We start from the raw sequence: 20319 nt of genomic DNA on the forward strand, positions 1-20319 counted from the left end.
ACTCTGAATCACACCCCTCCATTCCCACACTCTGCATCATACCTCTCCATCCCCACACTATGCATCATACCTCTCCATCCCCACACTCTGCATCACACCTATCCATTCCCACACTCTGCATCACACCTCTCCATTCCCACACTCTGCATCACACCTCTCCATTCCCACACTCTGCATCACACCTCTCCATTCCCACACTCTGCATCACACCTCTCCATTCCCACACTCTGCATCACACCTCTCCATTCCCACACTCTGCATCACACCTCTCCATTCCCACACTCTGCATCACACCTCTCCATTCCCACACTCTGCATCACACCTCTCCATTCCCACACTCTGCATCACACCTCTCCATTCCCACACTCTGCATCACACCTCTCCATTCCCACACTCTGCCTCACACCTCTCCATTCCCACACTCTGCATCACACCTCTCCATTCCCACACTCTGCCTCACACCTCTCCATTCCCACACTCTGCATCACACCTCTCCATTCCCACACTCTGCATCACACCTCTCCATTCCCACACTCTGCATCACACCTCTCCATTCCCACACTCTGCATCACACCTCTCCATTCCCACACTCTGCATCACACCTCTCCATTCCCACACTCTGCATCACACCTCTCCATTCCCACACTCTGCATCACACCTCTAGAATCCCACACTCTGCATCATACCTCTCCATTCCCATACTCTGCATCACACCTCTCCATTCCCACACTCTGCATCACACCTCTCCATTCCCACACTCTGCATCACACCTCTCCATTCCCACACTCTGCATCACACCTCTCCATTCCCACACTCTGCATCACACCTCTCCATTCCCACACTCTGCATCACACCTCTCCATTCCCACACTCTGCATCACACCTCTCCATTCCCACACTCTGCATCACACCTCTCCATTCCCACACTCTGCATCACACCTCTCCATTCCCACACTCTGCATCATACCTCTAGAATCCCACACTCTGCATCATACCTCTACAGTCCCACACTCTGCACATCCCTCATGCCTCTGCATTCCCACACTCTGCACATCCCTCATACCTCTCCATTCCCACACTCTGCATCATACCTCTCCATTCCCACACTCTGCACATCCCTCACACCTCTCCATTCCCACACTCTGCATCATACCTCTCCATTCTCACACTCTGCACATCCCTCACACCTCTCCATTCTCACACTCTGCATCATACCTCTCCATTCCCACACTCTGCACATCCCTCACACCTCTCCATCCCCCCACTCTACATCATACCTCTCCATCCCCCCGATCTACATCATACCTATCCTTTCCCACTCTGCATCATACCTCTCCATTCCCACACTCTCCATCATACCTATCCATTCCCACACTCTGCATTATACTCTCCTTTCCCACACTCTGCATCATACCTCTCCATTCCCACACTCTGCATCATACCTCTCCATTCTCACACTCTGCATCATACCTCTCCATTCTCACACTCTGCATCATACCTCTCCATTCCCACACTCTGCATTATACCTCTCCATTCCCACACTCTGCATCATACCATTCCATTCCCACACTCTGCATCATACCTCTCCATTCCCACACTCTGCATCATACCTCTCCATTCCCACACTCTGCATCATACCTCTCCATTCCCACACTCTGCACATCCGTCATACCTATCTATCCCACGCTCTGCATCATATCTCTCCATTCCCATGCTCTGCATCATATCTCTCCATTCCCACACTCTGTACATCCCTCATACCTCTCCATCCCAACACTCTATATCATACCTCTCGATTCCCACACTCTGCATCATACCTCTCCATCCCCACACTCTCCATCATACCTATCCATTCCCACACTCTGCATCATACCTCTCCTTTCCCACACTCTGCATCATACCTCTCCTTTCCCACACTCTGCATCATGCCTCTCCTTTCCCACACTCTGCATCATGCCTCTCCTTTCCCACACTCGGCATCATACCTCTCCTTTCCCACACTCGGCATCATACCTCTCCTTTCCCACACTCTGCATCATACCTCTCCTTTCCCACACTCTGCATCATACCTCTCCTTTCCCACACTCTGCATCATACCCCTCCTTTCCCACACTCTGCATCATACCTCTCCTTTCCCACACTCTGCATCATACCTCTCCATTCCCACACTCTGCATCATACCTCTCCATTCCCACACTCTGCATCATACCTCTCCATTCCCACACTCTGCATCATACCTCTCCATTTCCACACTCTGCATCATACCTCTCCATTCCCACACTCTGCATCATACCTCTCCATTCCCACACTCTGCATCATACCTCTCCATTCCCACACTCTGCACATCCGTCATACCTCTCCATTCCCACACTCTGCACATCCGTCATACCTCTCCATTCCAACGCTCTGCATCATACCTCTCCATTCCCACACTCTGCATCATACCTCTCCATTCCCACACTCTGCACATCCCTCATACCTCTCCATCCCAACACTCTATATCATACCTCTCGATTCTCACACTCTGCACCTCCCTCATACCTCTCCATACCCACACTCTGCATCATACCTCTCCATACCCACACTCTGCATCATACCTATCGATTCCCACACTCTGCATCATACCTCTCCTTTCCCACACTCTGCATCATACCTCTCCTTTCCCACACTCTGCATCATGCCTCTCCTTTCCCACACTCTGCATCATGCCTCTCCTTTCCCACACTCTGCATCATACCTCTCCTTTCCCACACTCGGCATCATACCTCTCCTTTCCCACACTCGGCATCATACCTCTCCTTTCCCACACTCGGCATCATACCTCTCCTTTCCCACACTCTGCATCATACCTCTCCTTTCCCACACTCTGCATCATACCCCTCCTTTCCCACACTCTGCATCATACCTCTCCTTTCCCACACTCTGCATCATACCTCTCCATTCCCACACTCTGCATCATACCTCTCCATTCCCACACTCTGCATCATACCTCTCCATTCCCACACTCTGCATCATACCTCTCCATTTCCACACTCTGCATCATACCTCTCCATTCCCACACTCTGCATCATACCTCTCCATTCCCACACTCTGCATCATACCTCTCCATTCCCACACTCTGCACATCCGTCATACCTCTCCATTCCAACGCTCTGCATCATACCTCTCCATTCCCACACTCTGCATCATACCTCTCCATTCCCACACTCTGCACATCCCTCATACCTCTCCATCCCAACACTCTATATCATACCTCTCGATTCTCACACTCTGCACCTCCCTCATACCTCTCCATACCCACACTCTGCATCATACCTCTCCATACCCACACTCTGCATCATACCTCTCCATTCTCACACTCTGCATCATGCCTCTCCATTCCCACACTCTGCATCATACCTCTCCATCACCACACTCTGCATCATACCTCTCCATCACCACACTCTGCTTCATACCTCTCCTTTCCCACACTCTGCACATCAATCCCCACACTGCACATCTGCATCATACCTCTCCATTTATTTATTTATTGTATTTATAAAGCGCCAACATATTACGCAGCGCTCTGCACATATACATCATACCTCTCCCTCCCCACACTCTTCACCATATCTCTCCATTCCCACACTCTGCACGTCCCTCATACCTTTCCAGTCCCATACTCTGCACATGCCACATACCTCTCCATCCCCACACTCTGCACATCCCCCATATCTCTCTATTGCCGCACTCTGCACATCCCCCATATCTCTCTATTGCCGCACTCTGCACATCCCCCATATCTCTCTATTGTCGCACTCTGCACATCCCCCATATCTCTCTATTGCCGCACTCTGCACATTCCCCATATCTCTCTATTGCCGCACTCTGCACATGCCTCATACCTCTCCATCCCCACACTCTGCAGATCCCTCATACCTCTCCATTCCCATACTCTGCACATCCCTCGTACCTCTCCATTTCCACACTCTGCACATACATCTCCATCCCCACACTCTGCACATCCCCAATACTGCTCCATCCCCACACTCTGCATCATACCTCGAGATTCCCACACTTTGTACATCCCTCATACCTCTCCATATCCCTCATACCTCTCCATTTCCACACTCTGCACATCCCTCATACCTCTCCATCCCCACACTCTGCACATCCCTCATACCTCTCCATCCCCACACTCTGCACATCCCTCATACCTCTCCATTCCCACACTATGCATCATACCTCTCCATTCCCCCAATCTGCACATCCCTCATACCACTCCATTCCCACACTATGCATCATACCTCTCCATTCCCCCAATCTGCATCATACCTCTCCATTCCCACACTCTGCACATCCCTCATATCTCTCCATCCCCATACTCTGCACATCCCTCATACCTCTCCATTCCCACCTCTGCACATCCCTCATACCTCTCCATTCCCACACTCTTGCACATCCCTTATACCTCTCCTTTCCCACACTCTGCAGATAAACCCGGCTGAGGTTCTGAGCCATCATCAATGTCCTAAAATCGAAACCGACCGCGTTCTACTTTGTCATGATTTTCCTGATTTTGGCCTTGAGTCACAAACAAGTGCTGCTTCAGCAGTGCTCGCTAAAAAAAAATTAGCAGACGCTATGCACACTACGCTTACTCCTTGCAGTGTAGCGTGCCTTACTTAGTAACGGAAGCAATGTGCGCTAAATTAACTAATAATTAACATAGTAGTGGCCGCACTGGTGAAGTATCACAGTCGCGATACTTCACAGCTGCGGCCGGTATTTAAAGAAGTGCTCATTGCTATGTAAGCAACACACGTTACTAAGTAAAGCACGCTACACTGCATGGGGCAAGTGTAACATGCATAGCGGCCGCTAATTGTGTATAGTGATATAGAGAGATGAGAGGCTGCAGGCAAGTTGTATACATTATACACATATACAGTATATACACACACATCCTGCATACAGGGCTCGTGACAGTACAGACAGGGAGGCATATAATAATAATGCACATAAAGTGATATAGAGAGATGAGAGGCTGCGGGCAGGTGATATACAGGAGAAGGAGGCCATATGACACAATAATAATGTACACATAGTGGTATATGCAGGATATACACTCTGTACATTATACAGAATACATACATCCTGCATACAGTGCTGGTGACGGTACGGGAAGGGGAAGGGGTACATATAGTGATAATACACAATGATAATAATGTACATATAGTGATATAGTGAGATCAGAGGCTGCAGGCAGGTGATATACATTATACACATTACATATATACAATATATACACACATCCTGCATACAGGGCTGGTGACAGTACAGAAAGGAGGAGGGGGACATATGACACAATGATAGTAATGTATATAAAGTGATATCAAAGGCTGGGGGACGACGACATAAAGTGATAATACACAATGATGATTATGTACATATATAGAGAGATCAGGGGCTTCAGGCAGGTCCTATACACTCTGTATATTAAACACACATTACACATATACAATATATACATACATCCTGCATACAGGGCTGGTGACCGTACAGACAGGGGGGAGTGGGACACATATAGTGATAATACACAATGATGATTATGTACATATAGTGATATAGAGAGATCAGGGGCTGCAGGCAGGTGATATACATTACTGTATACACATTACACATATACACACATCCTGCATACAGGGCTGGTGACAGCACACACAGGGGGGAGGGGGGACATATAGTGATAATACACAATGATGATTATGTACATATAGTGATATAGAGAGATCAAGGGCTGCAGGCAGGTGATATACATTACTGTATACACATTACACATATACACACATCCTGCATACAGGGCTGGTGACAGCACACACAGGGGGGAGGGGGGACATATAGTGATAATACACAATGATGATTATGTATATATAGTGATATAGAGAGATCAGGGGCTGCAGCCTGCAGGCAGGTCATATACACTCTGTATATTATACACACATTACACATATACAGTATATACACACATCCTGCATACAGGGCTGGTGACAGCACACACAGGGGAGAGGGGGGACATATAGTGATAATACACAATGATGATTATGTACATATAGTGATATAGAGAGATCAGGGGCTGCAGGCAGGTCATATACACACTGTATATTATACACACATTACACATATACAGTATATACACACATCCTGCATACAGGGCTGGTGACAGCACACACAGGGGGGAGGGGGGGACTCGGGGGGAGACAGAGGCCGGGGCAGCCCATCCCCCCCGGTCACATGACCGCACACAGCACAGGCGGGGGGCACCGGGCGGCTCGCACTCTACTTACCGGCCATCTTGAGGGCTGAGCCGGGAGGACAATTGCGCGCCCCCCACTTCCAGGCGCGTCCCCGTCACAAGGCGAGCGCGTTCCCGCTGCTCGCTCCTGACTGCTCTGCGGCTGAGGACGCGCGCGCGGGGAAGTCTCTCCTCCTCTTGAGGCACGCGCGCCCCCTGGTGCTCAACATGGGAACTGCACACTATAAGATTATTACTGTATTACTATTATTATGATTATGATGATGATGATTATTATTTATTTATAAAGTGCCAACATATTTCGTGGCGCTGTACAAAGTAAGAAACAAACATGAGGTACATAATAGTACAGACAATAGTTACTCCAATATACAAGATACATAATTCAAAATGTCAAAATACGAAAATTACACAGAATACAGAATTGGTAATGGCAGTGATAAAAGTAACATGAGAAATAGAATGTATAATAATTTTCAAGACACAAAAGGGGGAGAGAGCTCGGCCCTTGTGAGCTTACAATCTAAAGAGAATGGGGGGGGGGGGGGGGTAACAAGAGGAGGAATTGTATACAACAAATACATAGAGACAGTGTGTTTTAGGATACCTAGTAGGAGTGCAATTTGGTCTTAGGACAAAGGGAAGTGGCCTAAGGGAGCGCATATGCTTGTCGGAACAAATGAGTTTTTAGAGAGATAGCATTTAAAGGTAACAAAGGTTGGCGAGTGACAGATGTGTTGTAGGAGGGCATTCCAGAGGAGGAGTGAAGTGTGTGCAAAATCTTGTAAACGTGAATGTAAGGAGGCAATTTTAGAGGAGGACAACAGAAGAAAATGTGCAGATCTGAGATTACGATTGGGTTGGTATCTGGATATTAATGAGGATATGTACTGAGGAGAGAGATTATAGAGAGCTTTGTAGGTTAGGGTTAGGAGTTTGAACTGGATCCTCCGGTTAATTGGTAGCCAGTGACTAGCTTGACAGAGAGGGGCAGCAGAGGAAGATTGAGAAGAAAGATGAATGAGACGAGCAGCTGAGTTTAGTACCGACTGGAGCGGGGCCTGTCTGTTACAAGGTAGTCAACAAAGTAGTATTCTACAGTAGTCCAGACGAGATATTATAAGAGCATGTATTAACATTTTAGTTGTGTCTTGAGTGAGAAAAGGTCGGATGTGAGATATGTTTTTGAGTTGGAGATGACAGGAGCTGGTTAGGGAGTGAACATGAGGAATATGTAAGGATCCCTCCTGTAGCGTGTTCTGTCCGTTGCAGTGGAGCTGCAAATGGACAGTTCGGGCTTATCTGCTTGCATTCGGTTGTGTATTCGCAATAAGTTTCTTTCATTTGCAATCGCTCTGCAGTTCTGGGCAGCTAAGGATGCTGTCAAGCCTGTCATCATTCCACCAATTGCTTGTTGCAGCTAAGCTGCGGCCAGATAGCCCTGGATTTCCTGCATGCATGTTGTTACATAATACTGCATGTATTTCTTATGGGAGTCCTTTGCATTCACAGCCAGCTAGCAAATGGTAATCAAGCCAGCTAAGGATTGAATGATTACCATTCAGCTGTGTGGAAATTTGCATACTTGCATCCATCCAAAAACTGCTGTATGGTCAATTTGATGTTTATTTGATCCATTTATAGCTACATCATAATGCTGTACTGGATGTGTGATACATCTTTATGCTGATTGTATTACTTTTTCATTTTTAATAAAGGCTGTTTAAAAATAAATAAACAAATAAATAATAACATTCCATGACACAAAAGGGTGAGAGCCCTGCCCTTGCGAGCTTAAAATCTAAAGAAATGGGGTGGAAACAAGAGGTGGGGGAGGTATACAGTATATGTACAGGCAAAGCGTGATTAGGTTATTTAGTAAGGAGTAAATTTCGATGCGAAGTTGAAGGGTGCATGGCCTAAGCTAGAGAATATGCTTGTCGGAAAAGGTGGGTTTTGAGGGAAGCAGGAAATTTGGGCGCATGAGGCAGGTGGACAAAAAGGGCGCCGCCATTCACTCCCATAATAAATATCGTTTAATGGGCGCCCAACAGGAAAAAAGGGCGCCGGAGAAAAATAACGTTTTAAAAGCGGCGCCCGGAGACTTTTAATGTTTTATAACTGCTTCTCATGATTACCCATTATTTAATGATTTATAATTTTTTAAACATTATTTTTAAACGAAAAACAGTACAATATTTTTTAAAACATTACTTTTAAACGAAAAACCGTACAATTTGTTTGTTTTTGTTTTTTAAACATTTTTAAACGAAAAACCGCACCATATTTTTTTTAAAACGTTATTAATGCTTATCACAGAGGGGTCTTAGGTTTAGGCATCACAAGGAGGGTCTTAGGTTTAGGCGCCACCAGGGGGGTCTTAGGTTTAGGCACCACCAGGGGGGTCTTAGGTTTAGGCACCACCAGGGGGGTCTTAGGTTTAGGCACCACCAGGGGGGTCTTAGGTTTAGGCACCACCAGGGGGGTCTTAGGTTTAGGCACCACCAGGGGGGTCTTAGGTTTAGGCACCAACAGGGGGGTCTTAGGTTTAGGCACCAACAGGGGGGTCTAGAGGTTAGGGATAGGTACAGGGAGGGTTCTGTGTGAGAGTAGGGTTAGGTATAGCTTTAGTAAAATTCTTATTAATGTTTTATAAAACGTTATTATAAATTTCACTTTTTAAACAGGGAAGATTAACGTTTTTAAAATTGCCGATTTTATACACATTATTTAATGATTTATAACTTTATAAAACATTATTTTTAAACGAAATATAGCACAAATTTTTTTCAAACGTTATTCATGATTATCGTTTAAAACCCTGCGCCCTTTTTTCCCGGCGCCCTTTTTTAACGTACGCGGGTTTTGAGGGAGTGTTTAAAGATTTCAAAGGTGGCGGATGTGCTGTGGAAGGGTATTCCAGAGGAGGGGTGAGGCAAGTGAGAAGTCTTGTACACGTGAATGTGAGGAGGTAATTTAGAAGAGGATAAAAGAAGCTTGTGTGCAGATTTGAGATTACGGTTGGGTTGGTATCTGGAAACTAGTGAGGAGATGTACAGGGGAGAGAGATTGTGGAGAGCTTTGTAGGTTAGGGATAAGAGTTTAAACTGGATCCTCTGGTTAATTGGTAGCCAGTGAAGAGCTTGACAGAGAGGAGCAGCAGAGGAAGAGCGAGAGGAGAGATGAATGAGTCGAGCAGCAGAGTTCAGTACAGATTTGAGCGGTGCTAGTCGTTTAGTTGGAAGTCTACCAAGCAATATATTGCATTAGTCCAAACGAGATATAATAAGAGCATGTACTAGCATTTTGGTTGTGTCATGAGAGAGAAAAGGTCGGATACGTGCTATGTTTTTGAGTTGGAGATGACAGGAGCTGGTTAGGGAATTAATGTGAGGAATAAATGAGAGAAAATAATCAAATATTACCCCTAAGCACCGTGCTTTGGGAACAGACATTATAAACACTAATGCCTAGACTGACATGCCCTATAGATACATTAAAAGTATTATTCATAAATAGCCAAGGAAGACCCGCTACACCAAGAGGTAGGGTGAAGTAGAAAAACTCTCTTTATTCCTGTAACGATCGGTGTAACACAGAGAGGATCTGATTATTGGTGATCTGCAGTATCACCAAGAATACAGATATATACCCGATTATTGATGATCTGCAGTATCACCGATAATCAGATATATCACTAACCTCTGGACACCGGAGAGATATGAGTGTTTTGGTGCAACAGTAAATACTTTGAGGGCAATACCTGGAGAACAGGTATCAGAGCAGTAGGCTATACTGCAAAAGAGAACAAGTGCCTTCCAGTAACCTGAGAATCTCCCGAAGGGAGGAGCCAGGCCAGGAGATGGAAGGATCAGAGCGTTAGTGACACCAATAGGAGAGTGTCACTAATGATCTGTGAACTATCTCTAAGGTAGGGAGATAGCTCTCGAGGTCGAGCAAGCCAGGTCGGCAACACACGGACAGATAAGTACAAAGACAGGAGACAGATTCAGTAATCCTAATACATGCAGAGTTTGGCAACAGAATATCAGATATAGCGAAGTACCAAATCAGTAATCAGAAGAGTGGTCAGGAAAGCAGAAGGTCATAACAGATAATAAACAATGCCTAGTCTTGGTGTGAGCTCCGTGATCATCAACACCCTGGAACTAGTCTGAAGTATAACAGAATGATAATACAATTCCCTAGTCTGGGTGTGAGGTCTGTGATCATCAACACCCTGGAACTAGTCTGAAGTATAACAGATTGGTAATACAAGTCCCTAATCTGGGTGTGAGGTCCTTGATCATCAATACCCTGGAACTAGTCTGAAGTATAACATTAGGGGGAGTCGCACGTTTCCTGCATGGGACGCCACGCCGTCCCAATCTCCACTCTGTCGGTCTCCACTGGTCTGACTGAGGACCACTCTGCCAGGCTTTCTGCCCGGCTGAGCCAATTACCAGCCACATTGCTCGGACCTTGAGTACAGCTGTGCACTTACGGAGCTCATGAGGACTTTGTTCAACATCCGGCAATCACCTTTGGCTGATACCAGGAGTTCGCCACAGCCTTCAGGTTCATCCAGCGGACAGTCCATCCACAGTGAGCGTCCATGGATCTGGTGAGCTAAGTCTGGATTGACGGTATCACGCTGTTTATCTCTGGCGCTTTTGATGCGCTTTTGCAGTGGGAGCTCTTGACGCTTGATGCTTGCTATATCTGCTGTCTATGCTCATGCTGTCGCTGTGATATACTCTGCTGCTGACATTGATACTGCTCCACACCAGTCTGCATATGTTTGTCAGCCCCCTCCCCTGATATCAACAGTCTGCATATCTGTGTTTTGAAGCACCGATGTTTCTCCGTTTTCCATCTGAAATTTAGATGCCGGCGTGTGGCTGTGTCTGTATGTGGACTGCCTGAGTGGATGAGTTGTGACGGGGTGGCCATCCCATGTGTTTTTAATATTTATAAACAAATTCTTTAATAAATTTGGATATGATTATTTGGCATACCAGTGTATTGTTTAGTGTTTATTCATAATTTCTTGAGTCTTCTCGGGCAACTTATGTCCTGCTCTTTCCAATTTCACTGCCACTCTATTGATTATTATTCTGAAGTATAACAGATTGGTAATACAAGTCCCTAATCTGGGTGTGAGGTCCTTGATCATCAACATCCTGGAACTAGTCTGGATATAACAACTGGTAACACAGAATCTAACAAAGGTCTGAGTGCTTCCACGTAGTGATCGCAACGGCAGACAACCAGTGAATGACCAGCACCCAGTATATATAGCACAGCGCTCTCCAGCGCCTCCCCTAAGTGCTGGACCAATGGGAACTGGTTGAATCGTCAGCTGACCGGCTTGGTCAGCTGACTCCCTTCTGGCTGTCATAAAAGTTCTGCCTCTCAGCGCGCGCGCGCTTCCTTCTGAACCTGTGTGGACTATCAGTCCCAGCCACACCAGCCATGTGTTGTGTACCACCCACCGCGCTGGACGCGGAACCAGCCGCACCGCTATCAGAGCATGCGGTGGTTTCTCCGCGTTCAGCCATAATGGTAGATGTAGGCCTACGCGTGCAAACCGCCGCGTTGGACGCGGAATCATCCGCCTTGTTCTGAACACACACGGCGGCTTTTCCGCGTTTTCTCACAATTCCAAATCCATCATCAGTGTACAGAAAAAAGCTCACGCGTATCGGAGCAATGAATGGCTCCTTAATCATAGCTTATTATTCACTTTAATATATTCATCACTATCATTAAAATTGACCACCATAAATACTGATAGGTCTCCAGTGAGGCCCCCAAAAAGGGACTGCAACCCTTCACTATGAAGGTCTTGGCTGATCCCCCTCCATCCGATACCACGAGTGGGGTGTAGCTATCCCATGTGTCGGTTGCTAAGCTGACACTGGTTAAAGGGAACCAGAGAGGATGCAATATACATACCTGGGGCTTCCTCCAGCCCCATACGCACGGATCGCTCCCACGCCGCACTCCTCCGCTGCCTGGATCCGCCGCCACCGGGTCCCGTCATTGCCGCGAGTCGGCAAGTCGGCCGGCGGACACGGCCAATTCTCCGCATCACAGGGTGCTCTCCCCATACAGATACGCATGTGACTGCTAACTGCGCAGCCGCATGCGTACATGTATGGAGGGAGCCCCTGTGATGCGGACAATTGGCCACGTCCGCCGGAAGTGACGGGCCCGGTACCGGCGGATCCAGGAAGCTGAGGACGGCGGCGTGGGAGCGATTCAGGCTTATGGGGCTGGAAGAAGCCCCAGGTATGTATAAAATCTTTTTCTTTTTTCACCCCCTCCCCCCGTTCCTCTCTGGTTCCCTTTAACGGTGGGTGGTACCAGAGTGTGACTGCACAAGATGTTTGTCACATACCAAATTGCAGACACCTCCATACATAAAGGTTCCCACACCACCGTAAATGAGAGGCATAAATAACAAAAGGTGTTAAAAAACGTGCATCGTGCTGTACATAAAACCTAATGAGATCACATTTCACCTAAACGGCTTCATCAGAAGGTGCTATACATATGTACAAAAAGTGCTATACAACATATGTAAATATTTAGGGATGTGTATGTTGTATCAAATTATTTGATTTTATGAGCAAAGGGTACATTTACATTTGCATAAATCAGAATCAACGCAGAATTATTTCCATCTCATTGACCATCTCTATTAGTGACACGGCTACACATCAGGCTTTATACTTACAGCATAGATGTTATTTAGTATATATAAGAGATTCCTGTGTACACATCATATATACAGTCACACAGGGCCGGAGCTACCATAGGAAAAAATGGGCAATTGCCCCAGAGCCTGTAGGGGCCCCCAAGGTGTCCCTCCCCCATCTTAACTGTTGCTCCCCAGGGACTCTGTAGAGTCTGTTAAGTTGGGAGGTGATTGGGGAGGGTCAGCAGCCAGCTCAGGGGCCCAGGAGGGAAATTTGGCTGCAACAAAGGGCCTCTAATGACGCTTTTTGGTTCGGGGGATGTCTGTTGTGGGGGCCCCCGGGCTAATTTTGCCCTAGGGCCCAATTGTTACTTGAACCGGCCCTGCAGTCACAATCAGATGTGTATATCTGACTTTAAAAATACGGGGACTGCTTTATTGAAGCAGCACAAGTCATTCATTTTGATTGGTTTACTTTATTTTTTGTGGACTAAGCACAGCTATTACTGTATGTATAAATTATTTATGATGACTATTATCTGAGAAATAGAACATTTTATCATATTTTTTCTGTTTTAATTACAGTTTAAATTCATTAGGAGTCAGAGTCGGTGCATTTTTTCCCGACTCCAGGCCCCCAAAATTGACCCGACTCAAACTCCGACTCCACAGCCCTCGGTATCAGTGACTGGTATTATAATACAATGTGCAGCAGGCACACAGATGCAGTGAAAAGGTATGCACTGAACGTGCTGGGCCTGGCACAGTATAGCAATTCAAGGGCCAGCTGTGACAGACAGGGCTGTATATGCAAGTGTCAGTGGGCCACACAAAAAAAAAAAAACTCATCACAAGAACATTAGCTCTCAAAAGAGCGTTTTTGGGGGGCTTTTTAAGCAACAAATATCAGCAAGGAGCAAGCTCACAGATCTCCTAACTCTTTCCCTGTCTCTCCAATGTCTCTCCCTTCTCTCACTAATATCAGCAGTAGAGTTGGGCCGAACGGTTCGCCTGCGAACGGTTCCATGCGAACTTCCGTGGTTCGCGTTCGCGTCCCGCAGGCGAACCTTTGCGGAAGTTCGGTTCGCCCCATAATGCACATGGAGGGTCAACTTTGACCCTCTACATCACAGTCAGCAGGCCCAGTGTAGCCAATTAGGCTACACTAGCCCCTGGAGCCCCACCCCCCCTTATATAAGGCAGGCAGCGGCGGCCATTACGGTCACTCGTGTGCTGCCTGCGTTAGTGAGAGTAGGGCGAGCTGCTGCAGACTGTCTCTCAGGGAAAGATTAGTTAGGCTTAACTTGTTCCTGTCTGGCTGCATACCTGTTCTGTGAACCCACCACTGCATACCTGTGCTGTGAACCCACCACTGCATACCTGTGCTGTGAACCCACCACTGCATACCTGTGCTGTGAACCCACCACTGCATACCTGTGCTGTGAACCCACCACTGCATACCTGTGCTGTGAACCCACCACCGCATACCTGTTCAGTGAACCTGCCACTGCATACCTGTTCTGTTCAGTGGACCCGCCACTGTATACCTGTTCATTGAACCCACCACTGCATACCTGTGCTGTGAACCCACCACTGCATACCTGTTCAGTGAACCCGCCACTGCATACCTGTTCTGTTCAGTGGACCCGCCACTGTATACCTGTTCAGTGAACCCGCCACTGCATACCTGTTGTGTTCAGTGAACCTGCCACTGCATACCTGTTCTGTGAACCCGCCACTGTATACCTGTTCTGTTTAGTGAACCCGCCACTGCATACCTGTTCTGTTCAGTGGACCCGCCACTGTATACCTGTTCAGTGAACCCGCCACTGCATACCTGTTGTGTTCAGTGAACCTGCCACTGCATACCTGTTCTGTGAACCCGCCACTGTATACCTGTTCTGTTTAGTGAACCCGCCACTGCATACCTGTTCTGTTCAGTGGACCCGCCACTGTATACCTGTTCAGTGAACCCGCCACTGCAAACCTGTTGTGTTCAGTGAACCTGCCACTGCATACCTGTTCTGTGAACCCGCCACTGTATACCTGTTCTGTTTAGTGAACCCGCCACTGTATACCTGTTCTGTTTAGTGAACCCACCACTGCATACCTGTTCTGTTCAGTGGACCCGCCACTGTATACCTGTTCAGTGAACCCGCCACTGCATACCTGTTGTGTTCAGTTAACCTGCCACTGCATACCTGTTCTGTGAACCCGCCACTGTATACCTGTTCTGTTTAGTGAACCTGCCACTGTATACCTGTTCTGTTTAGTGAACCCGCCACTGCATACCTGTTCTGTTTAGTAAACCCGCCACTGCTTACCTGTTCTGCTCAGTGGACCCGCCACTGTATACCTGTTCAGTGAACCCGCCACTGCATACCTGTTGTGTTCAGTGAACCTGCCACTGCATACCTGTTCTGTGAACCCGCCACTGTATACCTGTTCTGTTTAGTGAACCCGCCACTGTATACCTGTTCTGTTTAGTGAACCCGCCACTGCATACCTGTTCTGTTCAGTGGACCCGCCACTGTATACCTGTTCAGTGAACCCGCCACTGCATACCTGTTCTGTTCAGTGGACCCGCCACTGTATACCTGTTCAGTGAACCCGCCACTGCATACCTGTTGTGTTCAGTGAACCTGCCACTGCATACCTGTTCTGTGAACCCGCCACTGTATACCTGTTCTGTTTAGTGAACCCGCCACTGTATACCTGTTCTGTTTAGTGAACCCGCCACTGCATACCTGTTCTGTTCAGTGGACCCGCCACTGTATACCTGTTCAGTGAACCCGCCACTGCATACCTGTTGTGTTCAGTGAACCTGCCACTGCATACCTGTTCTGTGAACCCGCCACTGTATACCTGTTCTGTTTAGTGAACCCGCCACTGTATACCTGTTCTGTTTAGTGAACCCGCCACTGCATACCTGTTCTGTTCAGTGGACCCGCCACTGTATACCTGTTCAGTGAACCCGCGACTGCATACCTGTTGTGTTCAGTGAACCTGCCACTGCATACCTGTTCTGTGAACCCGCCACTGTATACCTGTTCTGTTTAGTGAACCCGCCACTGTATACCTGTTCTGTTTAGTGAACCCGCCACTGCATACCTGTTCTGTTCAGTGGACCCGCCACTGTATAACTGTTCAGAGAACCCGCCACTGCATACCTGTTGTGTTCAGTGAACCTGCCACTGCATACCTGTTCTGTGAACCCGCCACTGTATACCTGTTCTGTTTAGTGAACCCGCCACTGTATACCTGTTCTGTTTAGTGAACCCGCCACTGTATACCTGTTCTGTTTAGTGAACCCGCCACTGTATACCTGTTCTGTTTAGTGAACCTGCCACTGCATACCTGTTCTGTTCAGTGGACCCGCCACTGTATACCTGTTCAGTGAACCCGCCACTGCATACCTGTTGTGTTCAGTGAACCTGCCACTGCATACCTGTTCTGTGAACCCGCCTCTGTATACCTGTTCTGTTTAGTGAACCCGCCACTGTATTCTGCCACTGCATACCTGTTCTGTGAACCCGCCTCTGTATACCTGTTCTGTTTAGTGAACCCGCCACTGTATACCTGTTCTGTTTAGTGAACCCGCCACTGCATACCTGTTCTGTTCAGTGGACCCACCACTGTATACCTGTTCAGTGAACCCGCCACTGCATACCTGTTGTGTTCAGTGAACCTGCCACTGCATACCTGTTCTGTGAACCCGCCACTGTATACCTGTTCTGTTTAGTGAACCCGCCACTGTATACCTGTTCTGTTTAGTGAACCCGCCACTGTATACCTGTTCTGTTTAGTGAACCCGCCACTGTATACCTGTTCTGTTTAGTGAACCCGCCACTGCATACCTGTTCTGTTCAGTGGACCCGCCACTGTATACCTGTTCAGTGAACCCGCCACTGCATACCTGTTGTGTTCAGTGAACCTGCCACTGCATACCTGTTCTGTGAACCCGCCACTGTATACCTGTTCTGTTTAGTGAACCCGCCACTGTATACCTGTTCTGTTTAGTGAACCCGCCACTGTATACCTGTTCTGTTTAGTGAACCCGCCACTGTATACCTGTTCTGTTTAGTGAACCCGCCACTGCATACCTGTTCTGTTCAGTGGACCCGCCACTGTATACCTGTTCAGTGAACCCGCCACTGCATACCTGTTGTGTTCAGTGAACCTGCCACTGCATACCTGTTCTGTGAACCCGCCACTGTATACCTGTTCTGTTTAGTGAACCCGCCACTGTATACCTGTTCTGTTTAGTGAACCCGCCACTGCATACCTGTTCTGTTCAGTGGACCCGCCACTGTATACCTGTTCAGTGAACCCGCCACTGCATACCTGTTGTGTTCAGTGAACCTGCCACTGCATACCTGTTCTGTGAACCCGCCACTGTATACCTGTTCTGTTTAGTGAACCCGCCACTGTATACCTGTTCTGTTTAGTGAACCCGCCACTGCATACCTGTTCTGTTCAGTGGACCCGACACTGTATACCTGTTCAGTGAACCTGCCACTGCATACCTGTTGTGTTCAGTGAACCTGCCACTGCATACCTGTTCTGTGAACCCGCCACTGTATACCTGTTCTGTTTAGTGAACCCGCCACTGTATACCTGTTCTGTTTAGTGAACCCGCCACTGCATACCTGTTCTGTTCAGTGGACCCGCCACTGTATACCTGTTCAGTGAACCCGCGACTGCATACCTGTTGTGTTCAGTGAACCTGCCATTGCATACCTGTTCTGTGAACCCGCCACTGTATACCTGTTCTGTTTAGTGAACGCGCCACTGCATACCTGTTCTGTTCAGTGGACCCGCCACTGTATACCTGTTCAGTGAACCCGCCACTGCATACCTGTTGTGTTCAGTGAACCTGCCACTGCATACCTGTTCTGTGAACCCGCCACTGTATACCTGTTCTGTTTAGTGAACCCGCCACTGTATACCTGTTCTGTTTAGTGAACCCGCCACTGTATACCTGTTCTGTTTAGTGAACCCGCCACTGTATACCTGTTCTGTTTAGTGAACCCGCCACTGCATACCTGTTCTGTTCAGTGGACCCGCCACTGTATACCTGTTCAGTGAACCCGCCACTGCATACCTGTTGTGTTCAGTGAACCTGCCACTGCATACCTGTTCTGTGAACCCGCCTCTGTATACCTGTTCTGTTTAGTGAACCCGCCACTGTATACCTGTTCTGTTTAGTAAACCCGCCACTGCATACCTGTTCTGTTCAGTGGACCCACCACTGTATACCTGTTCAGTGAACCCGCCACTGCATACCTGTTGTGTTCAGTGAACCTGCCACTGCATACCTGTTCTGTGAACCCGCCACTGTATACCTGTTCTGTTTAGTGAACCCGCCACTGTATACCTGTTCTGTTTAGTGAAACCGCCACTGTATACCTGTTCTGTTTAGTGAACCCGCCACTGTATACCTGTTCTGTTTAGTGAACCCGCCACTGCATACCTGTTCTGTTCAGTGGACCCGCCACTGTATACCTGTTCAGTGAACCCGCCACTGCATACCTGTTGTGTTCAGTGAACCTGCCACTGCATACCTGTTCTGTGAACCCGCCACTGTATACCTGTTCTGTTTAGTGAACCCGCCACTGTATACCTGTTCTGTTTAGTGAACCCGCCACTGTATACCTGTTCTGTTTAGTGAACCCGCCACTGTATACCTGTTCTGTTTAGTGAACCCGCCACTGCATACCTGTTCTGTTCAGTGGACCCGCCACTGTATACCTGTTCAGTGAACCCGCCACTGCATACCTGTTGTGTTCAGTGAACCTGCCACTGCATACCTGTTCTGTGAACCCGCCACTGTATACCTGTTCTGTTTAGTGAACCCGCCACTGTATACCTGTTCTGTTTAGTGAACCCGCCACTGCATACCTGTTCTGTTCAGTGGACCCGCCACTGTATACCTGTTCAGTGAACCCGCCACTGCATACCCGTTGTGTTCAGTGAACCTGCCACTGCATACCTGTTCTGTGAACCCGCCACTGTATACCTGTTCTGTTTAGTGAACCCGCCACTGTATACCTGTTCTGTTTAGTGAACCCGCCACTGCATACCTGTTCTGTTCAGTGGACCCGCCACTGTATACCTGTTCAGTGAACCCGCGACTGCATACCTGTTGTGTTCAGTGAACCTGCCACTGCATACCTGTTCTGTGAACCCGCCACTGTATACCTGTTCTGTTTAGTGAACCCGCCACTGTATACCTGTTCTGTTTAGTGAACGCGCCACTGCATACCTGTTCTGTTCAGTGGACCCGCCACTGTATACCTGTTCAGTGAACCCGCCACTGCATACCTGTTGTGTTCAGTGAACCTGCCACTGCATACCTGTTCTGTGAACCCGCCACTGTATACCTGTTCTGTTTAGTGAACCCGCCACTGTATACCTGTTCTGTTTAGTGAACCCGCCACTGTATACCTGTTCTGTTTAGTGAACCCGCCACTGTATACCTGTTCTGTTTAGTGAACCCGCCACTGCATACCTCTTCTGTTCAGTGGACCCGCCACTGTATACCTGTTCAGTGAACCCGCCACTGCATACCTGTTCAGTGAACCCGCCACTGCATACCCGTTGTGTTCAGTGAACCTGCCACTGCATACCTGTTCTGTGAACCCGCCACTGTATACCTGTTCTGTTTAGTGAACCCGCCACTGTATACCTGTTCTGTTTAGTGAACCCGCCACTGCATACCTGTTCTGTTCAGTGGACCCGCCACTGTATACCTGTTCAGTGAACCCGCGACTGCATACCTGTTGTGTTCAGTGAACCTGCCACTGCATACCTGTTCTGTGAACCCGCCACTGTATACCTGTTCTGTTTAGTGAACCCGCCACTGTATACCTGTTCTGTTTAGTGAACGCGCCACTGCATACCTGTTCTGTTCAGTGGACCCGCCACTGTATACCTGTTCAGTGAACCCGCCACTGCATACCTGTTGTGTTCAGTGAACCTGCCACTGCATACCTGTTCTGTGAACCCGCCACTGTATACCTGTTCTGTTTAGTGAACCCGCCACTGTATACCTGTTCTGTTTAGTGAACCCGCCACTGTATACCTGTTCTGTTTAGTGAACCCGCCACTGTATACCTGTTCTGTTTAGTGAACCCGCCACTGCATACCTCTTCTGTTCAGTGGACCCGCCACTGTATACCTGTTCAGTGAACCCGCCACTGCATACCTGTTGTGTTCAGTGAACCTGCCACTGCATACCTGTTCTGTGAACCCGCCACTGTATACCTGTTCTGTTTAGTGAACCCGCCACTGTATACCTGTTCTGTTTAGTGAACCCGCCA

General features: G+C 48.0%; 1 protein-coding gene across 1 annotated transcript in view; it reads right to left on the reverse strand.

The window, feature by feature from the left end:
• LOC137541283 (serine/threonine-protein phosphatase 4 regulatory subunit 1-like) overlaps positions 1 to 6469 on the reverse strand; it is a 72222-nt gene extending 65753 nt beyond the window's left edge. Inside the window, exon 1 of the mRNA XM_068262521.1 lies at positions 6326 to 6469. Coding sequence (XP_068118622.1) covers positions 6326 to 6332 — 7 coding nt within the window. The 5' untranslated portion in view covers positions 6333 to 6469. The remainder of the gene's footprint in view (positions 1 to 6325) is intronic.
• Between the last annotated feature and the right edge of the window lie 13850 nt (positions 6470 to 20319).

This window comes from Hyperolius riggenbachi, chromosome 12, assembly GCF_040937935.1.
Source record: "Hyperolius riggenbachi isolate aHypRig1 chromosome 12, aHypRig1.pri, whole genome shotgun sequence".
Classification (NCBI taxonomy): Eukaryota; Metazoa; Chordata; class Amphibia; order Anura; family Hyperoliidae; genus Hyperolius; species Hyperolius riggenbachi.